General features: G+C 44.3%; 1 protein-coding gene across 1 annotated transcript in view; it reads right to left on the reverse strand.

Annotated features, from left to right (window-relative positions):
* Positions 1 to 5,660: 5,660 nt before the first annotated feature.
* Positions 5,661 to 12,274, reverse strand: part of GLP2R (glucagon like peptide 2 receptor) — a 55,548-nt gene continuing 48,934 nt past the window's right edge. The window contains exons 12-13 of the mRNA XM_017531437.2: positions 7,842 to 7,883; positions 5,661 to 6,478 (exon numbers count right to left, since the gene is read on the reverse strand). Coding sequence (XP_017386926.1) covers positions 6,143 to 6,478; positions 7,842 to 7,883 — 378 coding nt within the window. The 3' untranslated portion in view covers positions 5,661 to 6,142. The remainder of the gene's footprint in view (positions 6,479 to 7,841; positions 7,884 to 12,274) is intronic.

Below are 12,274 nucleotides of genomic sequence, written 5' to 3' on the forward strand. Positions count from 1 at the left end.
GTAGGAGGTGGGAGGTTTTTCCAAGAGGAAAATTGGGGTACTGTAAGAAGGGTGGATTCTAAAAATAGATGTCTACTACAGAGACCTTGGGGAAGTCATTTCACGTCCCTGATTCCTCAAGTACATGTAAATTCAAGGGCAGAAATGGGTCTCATTAAGAACAATAATTCAAATTGCCCCAGCTTCCATTGCCACCTGCCCACATAAGATCCCAGCTCCTTGTGCAGTGCCTCTTGGACATTTTTAGCATCTCCGGGAGGTGTCCTGCACAGATTCACCAATAGGTCCCTTAGTGCCAGGTGCCATTGCTGCCGCCAAATACCACATTCCTAATCACAGGCAAGGCCACAGTGCTCCTAATGTGCCCAAGCTGTGTGCTGATCTGCTGGGGAGTCTTCTAGGTTATCGTCTGTCAGAACAGCTCCATGGGAAGTAGCATGTGTCATGGAAACAGCTTTTGTCATTGCCTCCTGGAAACAGCTCTTTTAGCTTTTGTCCAGAACTTCTCTTCACTCATCAGACTCAGATTCTGACCATGGAGCCAGGTGGGGTCACCCACCATGCTGCTGTCCACTCCACCCCCATTTCTGTCCTTTAATGGTTATATAAACTCATCAGACAAACCCAGATATGTCTGTGTCTCAGGCTTTTAGGCTCCAGCTGGGATGACCACCCCTTATAAAACCATAAAACTGGGCCAACCATACCTACATTGTCTATCACTTAGAGTGTGAGAATCAGTTGAGTCTGTGCTCATGGAAGAATTTCTGAGCTCTAAATGCTACATGGGAGGAAGGCTCAGTTTATTTGGACTTCAGCAAGGTATTGTCAGTTTCCAGACAAGGGTTCACCTCCTTCCCCTCTGCCTCAGCCAATGTCGTCAACTTTGGTCCCATATTAAAGTCACACAGGTGGCGTTGACACCAATGCATGGGCAGCAAAAGAAAAAAATAGATACTTCATCAAAGTATCTAAAAAAAGAAAAAAATTAGACTTCATCAAAATTTAAAACTTTTGTACATAAAACGGCACCATCAAGAGAGTGAAAGACAATCTACAGAATGAGAGAAAATATTTGCAAATAATATATCTGATAAGATATCAATATCCAGAATTTATAAAGGATTCCTACAACTGGGCCAGCTGCGGTGGCTCACGCCTGTAATCCCAGCATTTTGGGAGGCTGAGGTGGGCGGATCACCTGAGGTTGCAAGTTCAAGACCAGCCTGACCAACATGGAGAAACCCCAACTCTACTAAAAATACAAAATTAACCAGGCATGGTGGCACATGACTATAATCCCAGCTACTTGGGAGGCTGAGGCAGGAGAGTCACTTGAACCCAGGAGGCAGAGATTGCGGTGAGCCAAGATCGTGACACCACACTCCAGCCTGAGCAGAAGAGCGAAACTCCATCTCAAAAAAAANAAAAAAAAAAAAAAAAAAAAGGAATTCCTACAACTCAACAACAAAAACTAAACAATCCAATTCAAAACTGGGCTAAGAATTGAATAGATATTTCTGTAAAGAAAACTTGCAAGAGACCAATTAGCAAGCACATAAAAAATGCTTAACATCATTAGTCATTAAGGAAACGCAAATCAAAACCACAATGAGATACCATTTTACAGCCATTAGGAATGGTTATCATTAAAAAAAAATGGAAAATGAATGTTGGCAAGGCCATGAAGAATTTGGAACCCTCATGCATTGCTGGTGGCAATATAAAATGGCAAAGCGGTTGGGAAAAATATAGAATCACCATATGATTTAGTAGTTAAGCTTGTAGGTATACTCAAAAATTTAAAAGCAGAAACTAGATGTTTATACACCCCTACCAAGAGCATTAGTCACAAAGCCAAAACATGGAAACAACCCAAGTGTTCCTCAATGGATGAACAGATAAACAAAATGTGGTATGCATGGAATAGTATTCAGCATTTAAAAAAAGGAAATTCTGACACACACTACATGGTGGATGATCCCTGAGGGCATTCTGGTGAGTGAAATAAGCCAGTCACAAAAGGATAAATACTATACAATTCTACTTATAGCTGATGTATCTAGAATAGGCAAAATCACAGAGACAGAAAGAAGTTACCGGGAGCTCGGGGAGGGAAGAATGGGAGGTTATTGTCTAATGGATATAGAGTTTCAGTTCGGGAAGATGAAAAGAGTCCTGGAGATGAATGGTGGTGATGCTTGCATGACAGTAAGAATGTACTTAATGCCACTGAATTGTTCATTTAAAATGGCTACAGTGGTTAATTTTATGTTATAGTATTTTGCCACAATTTTAAAAAGATCACTCAGGAACTTATAAAAATACCAATGCACAATGGTCTCAATAGACCATTGATCTTAATAGATAAAGCAATGGTCTATTAAGACCATTTTCAATCAGAATCTCTGGGGTCGGACCCCATCATCGGCTTTTTTAAAAAGCTCCCCGGGGGCCAGGCGAGGTGGTTCATCCTTGTAATCCCAGCACTTTGGGAGGCCAGGGCAGGCGGATCACCTGAGGGCAGGAGTTCAAGACCAGCCTGGCCAACATGTTGAAACCTCATCTCTACCAAAAATACAAAAAAATTAGCTGGGCATGGTGGCTCAGCTACTTGGGAGGCTGAGGCATGAGACTTGTAGTCTCAGGTACTTGGGAGGCTGAGGCATGAGAATAGCTTTGACCAGGGAGGTAGAGGTTGCAGTGAGCTGAGATCATGCCACTGCACTCCAGCCTGGGCAACAGAGTGAGACTCTGAAAAAAACCAAATACATAAAAATACATAAAAATCAAAAGCTTCCCAGGGGATTGTAATACCCGGATGGAGAACTGCCAGGCTAGATCTTCAAAACAGCAGGCATGCTGAGTGACCAAGGGGTCATCTATAAAAGGGGAGACACTCTCCTTCCATTCTTTTGACTTCTGACCTCTGCTTCTGGCCTCTACCCCTCTGTCCACTCCTCTGGTCCCTAAGGCCAAATTTAAGATGTTGGAACACGCAGATCCCCAGCTAAACACCACAGCCCTTTTCCTCACTTCTGGCCAGGAATCACATTCTTTGGGGGTGGGAGAGACTCTGAGCTCCAGTGAAAAACAAATGTTAAAAAAACCAACAAAATGCAAATCAAATTAAATAAACTTGTTTTAATCATGAGCAAAACAAGAACAAGCAGTACGTGTTGACCACCCCATTTGTGGAGTGAAGGGTGGAGGGAGTATTTATAAATGCTTTGAAAAAAAGTTTCTCCTCTTAGTGGTGAGGTCCTGGATCACTTACTCCCGGCAGCATCTGAGGCTCCCGAGAGCCACTGTGCCTTCTCATTGGAGGAATGTGTGGGGAGCACCTGCTCTGAGCCGGCTCTGTGCTGGGTACTTGCTGGGAATAGGAGACGACCCCAGCTTTCCAGGAGCTAATTGGCTAATGAGCCGAGGCAGGGACATTTGCAGAAAGGAGAAAAATAGACTTATATTTTAGTGATTGAGCCATGGCTAATCTGGACACCAAAAAATAAATCTTTGCTTCATTGGGCACTTCCCCGATGCCTTTGCCTCTACCTCCATCCTGAAAACCAGGGCCAGACTACTGGTTACACACCTGAGGTTTCTACTTCAAGCACAAAATTAAAGGGGGCCTCAAAAGTCCCCATAGTCAATATAAATAATATTTTGATGCAATTGTTTAGAAATAAAAATTCACATTAAAAGTCCCTGATAAACAACTGTTTTGTTTTTTTGAGATGGAGTCTTGCTTTGTCTCCCAGGCTAGAGTGCAGTTACGTGATCTCAGCTCACTGCAACCTCTGCTTTCTGGTTTCAAGTAATTCTCCTGCCTCAGCCTCCTGAGTAGCTGGGACTACAGGTGCCCACCACCACGCCCAGCTAATTTTTGTATTTTTTTTTTTTTTTTAGTAGAGATGGGGTTTCACCATGTTGGCCAGACTGGTCTCGAACTCCTGACCTCAGGTGATCCACCCGCCTTGGCCTCCAAAAGTGTTGGGATTACAGGTGTGAACCAACGCTCCCAGCTGATCAACAGCATTTTAAAGTCAGAACCAGAGCCTGCACTTGCAGGAGCTGGCCTCTCCAGCCTCACCTTTATCCTGCCCCTAGTTTCAATTAAATTTTATTTCTATAGATGGCTCGTGGGCTGTAGTTTGTTAATTTGTTTTTTTTTAGACTATTGCATTAAAATATGATTTCTTTTGATTATTTATTTTGAGTTTTTTAGAGATGAATGTCTTGATTATTTCACCCTAGTCCCAGCCCTGCTACAAAGTATCCTTGAAAACAGAGTTGCCAGTAAAAGATAAGATGCATGATTAAATTCCAATCTCAGATAAAATATGCCCCATGGGATATACTTATACAAGAAGATGATTTGTTTATCTGAAATTCAAATGTAATTGAGTATCATGTTTTTGTTTGCTAAATATGGCAGCCCTACTTGAGAAGCATCATATCCACTCCCCCAAAGATCACGTGCTATTTAGTCCTACAGCAACATAACCCACCCACGTACACATGCCTCTTACATGCCATGAAACTGACAGTCCTGTGCGTTAACACACTGTTTCCAACAGATGTCCCTCCCTTGATCTTCTTACAGTCTCTTGCCTTATACTTTCAGTCATTGAGCCTGATCCCAATTGGCTGGGCCCTCCTCAGCCTCCATGGGTCACAGTAGGCAGGAAAGGTCCCATGGCTGGTTGATGTGAAGTCCTGGGTCTCTCAGTGCCACCCTGGGCATGTCCAGATCCAGCCAGTCTTACTGCTTTACCTGGCCCTCCTGCTTTCAGCATTTATTCCCACTGGGCAACAGAATTCTGATCAGCAGAGACGCTGGCCATAGAGAGTCATAGGTCAACCTCCTGGGATAAGAGTTGTGATCATCAATGCCATCAATAGCAAACCAAAAATGGTGGGGGGCATTCATTGGCCCAAGAAAAGGGTAGCGTAAATCAGGCTGGTAGAAGCCAACCTCAGAAAGGTAGATAGAGCCAGAAAGGAGAGCAACGGACCAAAGACGACATTCAGAGGGTCACCAGGAGTTGGGGCCAATCTTCACAGGGAGGATCAAGCAGACCCCTGCTGCTCAGGGACAGAGAATTGAGGTGAAGAGAGAAAGAGGTAAGACTCAGTAGGAGAGGAAGAGCAGAGAAGCAGGAGAGGAGCGGCACTCTGGTGGGTGACATGGGGTTACACACTGTCCAAGGAAGGGCAGGCACACCCCAGCTGAGCTGGGAGAACAGAACGTCTCCAGCAGCATCCTGCCATGGCCACATCAAGGGGGCTTCTAGCTCCATCCCACCTTGCCCAAGGGTGGGCTTGCAGCTGAATTACCTGAGATGCTTCTTTTTTTTTGAGACGGAGTTTTGCTCTTGTTACCCAGGCTGGAGTGCAATGGCACAATCTCGGCTCACCGCAACCTCCGCCTCCTGGGTTCAGGCAATTCTCCTGCCTCAGCCTCCTGAGTAGCTGGGATTACAGGCACACACCACCATGCCCAGCTAAAGTTTTGTAGTTGTAGTAGAGACGGAGTTTCACCATGTTGACCAGGATGGTCTCGATCTCTTGACCTCGTGATCCACCCGCCTCGGCCTCCCAAAGTGCTGGGATTACAGGCGTGAGCCACTGCACCTGGCCCTGAGATGCTTCTTAAACAGTTCCCTTTGCTGGCCATGGTCCCAGACTCACTGTCTTAGAATCGTAGCCACACGTCTAGGAGTCTGCATTTTAAAAGCTTCCTAGGAGGTTCTCAGGCACCCTAAACCCAACCTCAGATGGAAACCGTGCACCATGAGGGATAAAGGATGAGATACTCGCTGGCTTCTATGTCACAGGAGACCTCTCTTCACAATAGGGCATTTGGTTGAATTTAGAGCCAGGTGCTAGGGTCTGGTGGGCATTCTGGAAAACACACTGGTGGGGGTTATTAGGATGAGAAGAGCAGGCAGAAGCTGTGAGCAGGACAAGCTCTTTCACACAGAGCTTGAAGAACCTTGTGATAGCCTTCATAGCAAAGTGACATGGTGAATGGAACAAGAATAATTCCGTGCCCAGAAACATGTGTCCTGCTGTGCTTCCTCTTCCTGGGCCCCCTCAAGAATCCCTGGGAGCAGGGCCAGGGTGGTGGGACTCCACCCTAGATCTCACTCTCTTCCAGAATCTCCTCCACGGTGTTGGCCAGGGTGACATCCCCCTCGCTGTACTCGGACAGGCTGCTGCCCCGGGGCCAGCGTGCATGGTCCTGTTGGGGCCGGGTGCCCAGCTCCCCAAGACCTCGCATGGCTAGGTGTAGGAGCCGCCCACTGTTAAGTGAGGGCTGCAGCTGCCGAAGCTTCTCAGCGCCATCTCCCTCCGAGAGCTTCTTGGGACCTTTTCCCAGGAACCGGAAGTTCTTCCCCAGGACACAGGCTCTGCAGCCTGAGTGGCGGGCTAGCAAGAAGCGGATCCAGTATTTCCGCAGCTCAGCCTTCACCTGCCGGGTGAAGACAAGGGAGAAGTTACTGTCTTGGAGTCATTTAGCCATGTATCCATTTAGCAAATATTAATTGGGTAGCTATTCCGTGCTACCGTTGGGAAATTTACCTCTTACCTAGGGGAGACAAGGAGAAACATAGATACGTAAACATATCACGTGGTAATGATACTATGAGAGCATTAAGCAGGACAGTGTGGTAAAGAAACAAAAACATAAGATACAGTGTTCAGGAAAGGACTCTGCCAGGGTGGCATGTGAGCTGATACCTGGTTGATGGGTAAGGAGCCCCCTGCGTGAAGATACAGAAGCAGCAGTGAGCAAAACAGAAGACGGTTTTGCTGTCAAGAAGCTTACATTCTAGTAGGAGGAGACAGAAATAAATATTTACACTTGTAGCAGTTGGAGAGGAGGTTGACGGGGGGGCTGGAAACTACCAACGCCTCAAGACAGGAGAAGACACCTGTGCTGGCCTCTGCCCCTCCCACTTTCAAACCTTTTCCCAGAGAAGCAGAGAGCTGGTTGGGCTATGCAATAATATGAATAACTGAAAGTAATAATAGGCTGGACTCCATGGCTCGTGCCTGTAATCCCAGTACTTTGGGAGGCTGAGTAGGGTGGATCACTTGAGGTCGGGAGTTTGGCCAGTGTCAGCCTGGCCAACATGGCGAAACCCCATCTCCACTAAAAATATAAAAATTAGCTGAGTGCGGTGTTGGGCACCTGTAATCCCGGCTACTCGAGAGGCTGAGGCACGAGAATCGCTTGAACCTGGGAGGTGGAGGTTGCAGTGAGCTGGTATCATGCCACTGCATTCCAGTCTGGGCAACAGAGCAAGACTCTGTCTCAAAAAAATAAAAAGACTTTTTTTTAAAAAGGTAATCATAGCTCCCAGGTGTTGAGTATTTATTACATGCTCAGCATACCCAGGGCAAGACTACAAAGCAGGGATGATTGCTACTCCCACATTACTGACGAGGAAAGTGAGTGAGGCTGAACAAAGTGCAGTGAGCCGACTAACTCACGGAGCTCTTAAGTGGGGAGCAAAGGCATGAATCCAGATTTTTGGACTCCGAGGTTCAAGCTTCTTCTTTCCTCTGTCACACTTGAATACTGCTTGCATCTCCAGCAGGGCCAGTGCTGGGTTCTGAGCTCTTTTATACCCATCCCGACACCTCTTTTCCGTTTGTCTAAACTACCTCCTGCTGTCTGTACTGGAAGCTCACAAGACAAATTTGTCCCCACATATGCTGGTCACGGCACATTCCCCCATAGCACCATCACATCCACAGAAATCTGCAGAGGTGGTAGGTCTCCAGCCCCAGCCTCATGGGAAGCTACGATGGCAAGGTGAAAATCATACCTCTCCATTGGCAAAACCATACTGCAAGGCCACCAGGAATCCCTGAAACAAAAGGAGGACACGGAATAAAATCCGACTCTGGAGAAGATATGTCTGAGAGTTACCGGCAACATCCAAAGGCCTATACAGGTCGTGGGCATCCCCAGGAAAGGTGTGAAACTGCATTGCTTACACTAACTCGAATTAGTCATACTGGTGACGTTAGCTTGGATTTCCATGGCATCTGTTTTACTTTGACATCCAGCCCCCCATATCAGCCAAGGTGTTTGTTTAGTGTTCACAGGTACACATGGGTCAATGATGATTAAATATCCAAGACCCTGTATCATTCATTCAATTATACAAATATTGGGCAAGGTCACTTGCATCTCGATTTGCTCATAGTGGGCGCTGGCTAATTTTTTTTTTTTTTTGCCTGACTTGTATCTTTTCCTTTTGGCACCTGACCCTCCCTACTCCTTGAGCTGCTGGCAGGGCTGTCAGTCATGTGGTTCCCATTCCAGGATGACCATTGCCACAACACTCAGCCCAAACTGGCTGGAATCAAAGATGCTCCAGTTAACGTTTGTTTCCATTGTTTTTCTCAGACTCCTGCATATCCTGATTTGTCAGACAGTCACTGTGATCATCTACATGTCCTGGCTCTCCCTAGTTGATATGAGGGTCTGTGGAATTTGGGCAGTGCGTGTGATATACTAGAGCTGGATATGTGCACAGGGCCCAAGAACTTGCATGTTTATAGAAAGACTCATAAAATGCCAGAACTCACAAGGAAAGGGTGCATTTCCAACTAAAGGGTGAAGGTCCCAATGGTAGGCTGACTCCTATTATATCTCTTGATAATAATGAAATGTGGCCCCGGGGGGGGGCTTTTCTGCTCTTCCTTATGTAAGCCTTGTTCAGCATGTCCCTTCTGGAGCCACACCAGGATCTCCACACTGGCAATCACGACATCAACCAAATGTTTGGATTCTGCCCATGAATGTGGAATTTCCCTTCTCTTATGCGCCTGGATATTCCATAGCTATAGCTTCTGTAACAGACGCATAGTTTTACCAGTTAATCATTTTCACACATGCAATCTGACCAGAGGTTCACAGCTGCCCTCTGTTGCTGGTGGGGCAGATAATCTTTGCCTTGGGGCCCATGATATCAGAGGAGCTGGCTTTCAGTGTGCCAGAATTCTCACAAACAAGTTGGCTAAAATAGGATTCCACATGACAAATGTGTCTTTTCACTTCCTTGGGTTCTTGCTTCACAGTTTTAGGAACATCCTAGGGCCTGGTTCTCATTCTAGTTTAAGCAAGTGTGAAGGGAGTGGGTCCCACAGAACACATGGTTCGTGCTTTATATGGGCTGGAATCTGTTTGGCAGTCTCTCCAAAGCTCCACTGATATCAGGAGGATGGGGGCACTCTTTAAGCAGGAAGCCCTTGGAAGAGTTAAAGGATCCTCCAAAGCAGCAAGGAAAGGAAGCTGTTAGGGCTGATGCCTTTTCTTGCCAATTCCCATGGTGGAGTCTCTAAAATGATACACCAAATGTAGTTCCCCCAACATCTGCCCACCCGTGCTCTTCCCTCTGCCTGGTGGGATGCAGGGAAACAAGGCAGAAGTATTCAGAAGGTGGGAGGCCTCTGCCCACACACAAGCCCTCTAAATGTGGCTTCTGGCACAGTCCTGGTACAAAACATCCTGCAGAGTCACTTTGATTCCTCACGTTTCTCAGCAATGCAGGGTGATGAGCAGAGCTCTAGCTGGCTTCAGGAACGAATATTCCATGCTGGTAGCTAGTCTCCAGAGATGGCCCCGATGGTTCCTCTTCTTTCTGTACGCCCAGGCTGCTCTTCACATCAAACAGTGGACCTAGTTTTCTCTCCCCCTGAATCTGGGATGACCTTGTGACTTCTTTTACCGATACAATGCCATAAAAGTGACATTCTAGGACCTCTATGCCTATGTCTTAAGAGAGCTGGAGGTTTCTACTTCTTGCCTCTTGGAACATTTGCTCTTGGGACACTCTGAGAGTCCAACCACCATGCTATGAGATATCCAAGATACATGGAGAGGCCACATGGAGAACTGAGGCTTCCTGAGCTACGTAGTCTTAGCTGAGGTCCTGTCCAACAGCTAGCATCAATGTCTAGTTATGTGAATGAACCATCTTGGATGTGTCAGCCTAATTGGGCCTTCAGATGTTTGCAGTCCCAGCCAAAAATTACATGTATCAAAAGAACTATCCACACTGAGCCCAAGAAGCCTAGTCTACCGAATCATTAAAAATAAGAAAATGGTTACTGCTTTAAACCATGAAGTTTTGGTGTGGTTTATTACACAGAATTAGATGACCAAAACATTCTTCCATGGCAGAAGAGTCTGATAGGCTAGGATTCTTTCTCAGAAATGTGTCTCACAGAGCTCCACACAAATGTCTCATCTTTACCTGGCCTTGGGTGAGTGAGATCAGGTGATCAAGGGCTCACATTGTCCGACCATGCTTGGATGGACCTCAGGAGAAAAAAAGGCCACCAAATATTACTACATGACAGCTGCAGGGTTTTTTCCTTCAATTTAGGATTACCTTTTAAAGATTAAGGCCAAGGACCACAAAAAACCCAAATTACTAAACCTCATCTTTTGAAATACCCTAAAAGATTGAAATAAATTAAACATGTTTTCATAATGAAAAAAAAATTGCTTATGGAACCTCTGTCTTCGTTCAAGGCCACAAAGAATTCAACTCCAACAGGAGGAAAAAAATTATTGTCCAACTGCTCATACCGCAGCTCAGGCTCTGGCTCCTTGACCTTTGGTGAGCGTGTACTTGGTGCGCACGTTTGCTCTGTTCTGTGTTCAAAATCTCAGCACTTGATCCTGTATGGTGGCAGTGGCTTTAAGAGTCGTATAGGGAACTTGGTATCTCCTGCTTCTAATCTTCGCAAGGAACCTGAGAGGCACTACGGCATAGTGATCACAGGCAGGGGTTTAACATCTGAATAAAAACCTCATCTCTGATATGTGTTAGCACATGCAAGTCCTCTGAGCCTCAGTTCTTTCATCTTTAAAATAGGTATAATAATTTATCTTTCATGGGGATATTATGCGAATCCTAAGAGGCTGAAAGTGTTTCATGTTAAACAGATATTTTCCAGTGTACCATTTTAATTCCTTCGCTAGTATTTTTAACTACATTTTAAAAGTTATTTTCTTAGTGTTTATTCCAGGGATTACAACATGCATCTTAACACAATCTATTTCATGTTAATACTAACTTGATTCTGGTAAAATACAGAAATGTTCTCGTGCATATCTCTATTTACTCTTTCTTCTCGTGATATTCTTGTCATAGATCTGCATAGGTTATAAAGCCAATAATACAACTTATAGTTATTATTTTATATAACCTTGTAATTTTTAAAATCAGTTAAGAGAAAAAAAATCTATATACAGCCCTTCAGATTTACCTCTATATCTACATTTTACACTGTTTTTTATTTCTTCATTGGATTTGAGTTGCTGTCTGTTGTCATTTTCTTCCAGCCTGAAGGACTTCTTTTGATACTTCTTGAAAGGAGTGTTTGCCAGTAATGAATTCTCTTAGTCTTTGTTTATATGACAATGTCTTTATTTCATCTTTATCTTGAAACATTCTTTTGCTGGATTTAGAATTCTTGATTGACAATTTTTTTTCTTTCAGCATTCTGAATATTTTATACTACTGCCTCCTGGCCTCCATTGTTCTTATGAGTAGTCAGCTGTTAATTGTATCATTGGTCCCTGTATGTAATGAATCATTTTTCTCCTGTTGCCTTCAATATTTTCTCTTTATTTTTGGCTTTCAACAGTTTGACTGTGATGTTTCTAGGCATGAATCTCTTTGTTTTATGCTTTTTGGAGTTCATTGAGCTTCCTGGATGTGTAAATTAACATTTTTTTTTCAAATTTAGGAAGTTTTCAACCATTATGTATCCAAATATTTATTCTACCATTCTATCTTAACTTTCCTTCTGGGACTCTCATATGTGCACATTGGTTGGCTTGATGGCATTCCACAGGTCTCTGAGGCGCTATTATTTTTCTTCATTCTTTTTTCTTTCTGTTTCTCAGACTGGGTAATCTCTTTGACAAACTATCTTCAAGTTCATGGATTATTTCTTCTTCCATCTGAAATCTGAGCCTTCCTAGTAAAGTTTTCATTTCAGTTATTGTAGTTTTCAACTCCAGAATTTCCATTTTGTTCTTATAATTGTTCTCTAATGAATTGAGATAATTGAATTTCTTTAATTAGTTCAACATCTTTTACTTGAATTCTTTGAACATGTTTATAATAGCTTTTTTGAAGTTTTTGTCTGATAAGCTCAACATATGGACATCCCCTGCTCTACCCAGAGAGTTTCTAATGACTGCTTTCTTTTTCTTTTTTTTTTTTTTTTTTTT

The sequence above is a fragment of the Cebus imitator genome, unplaced genomic scaffold (genome assembly GCF_001604975.1).
Source record: "Cebus imitator isolate Cc_AM_T3 unplaced genomic scaffold, Cebus_imitator-1.0 Scaffold72, whole genome shotgun sequence".
NCBI lineage: Eukaryota > Metazoa > Chordata > Mammalia > Primates > Cebidae > Cebus > Cebus imitator.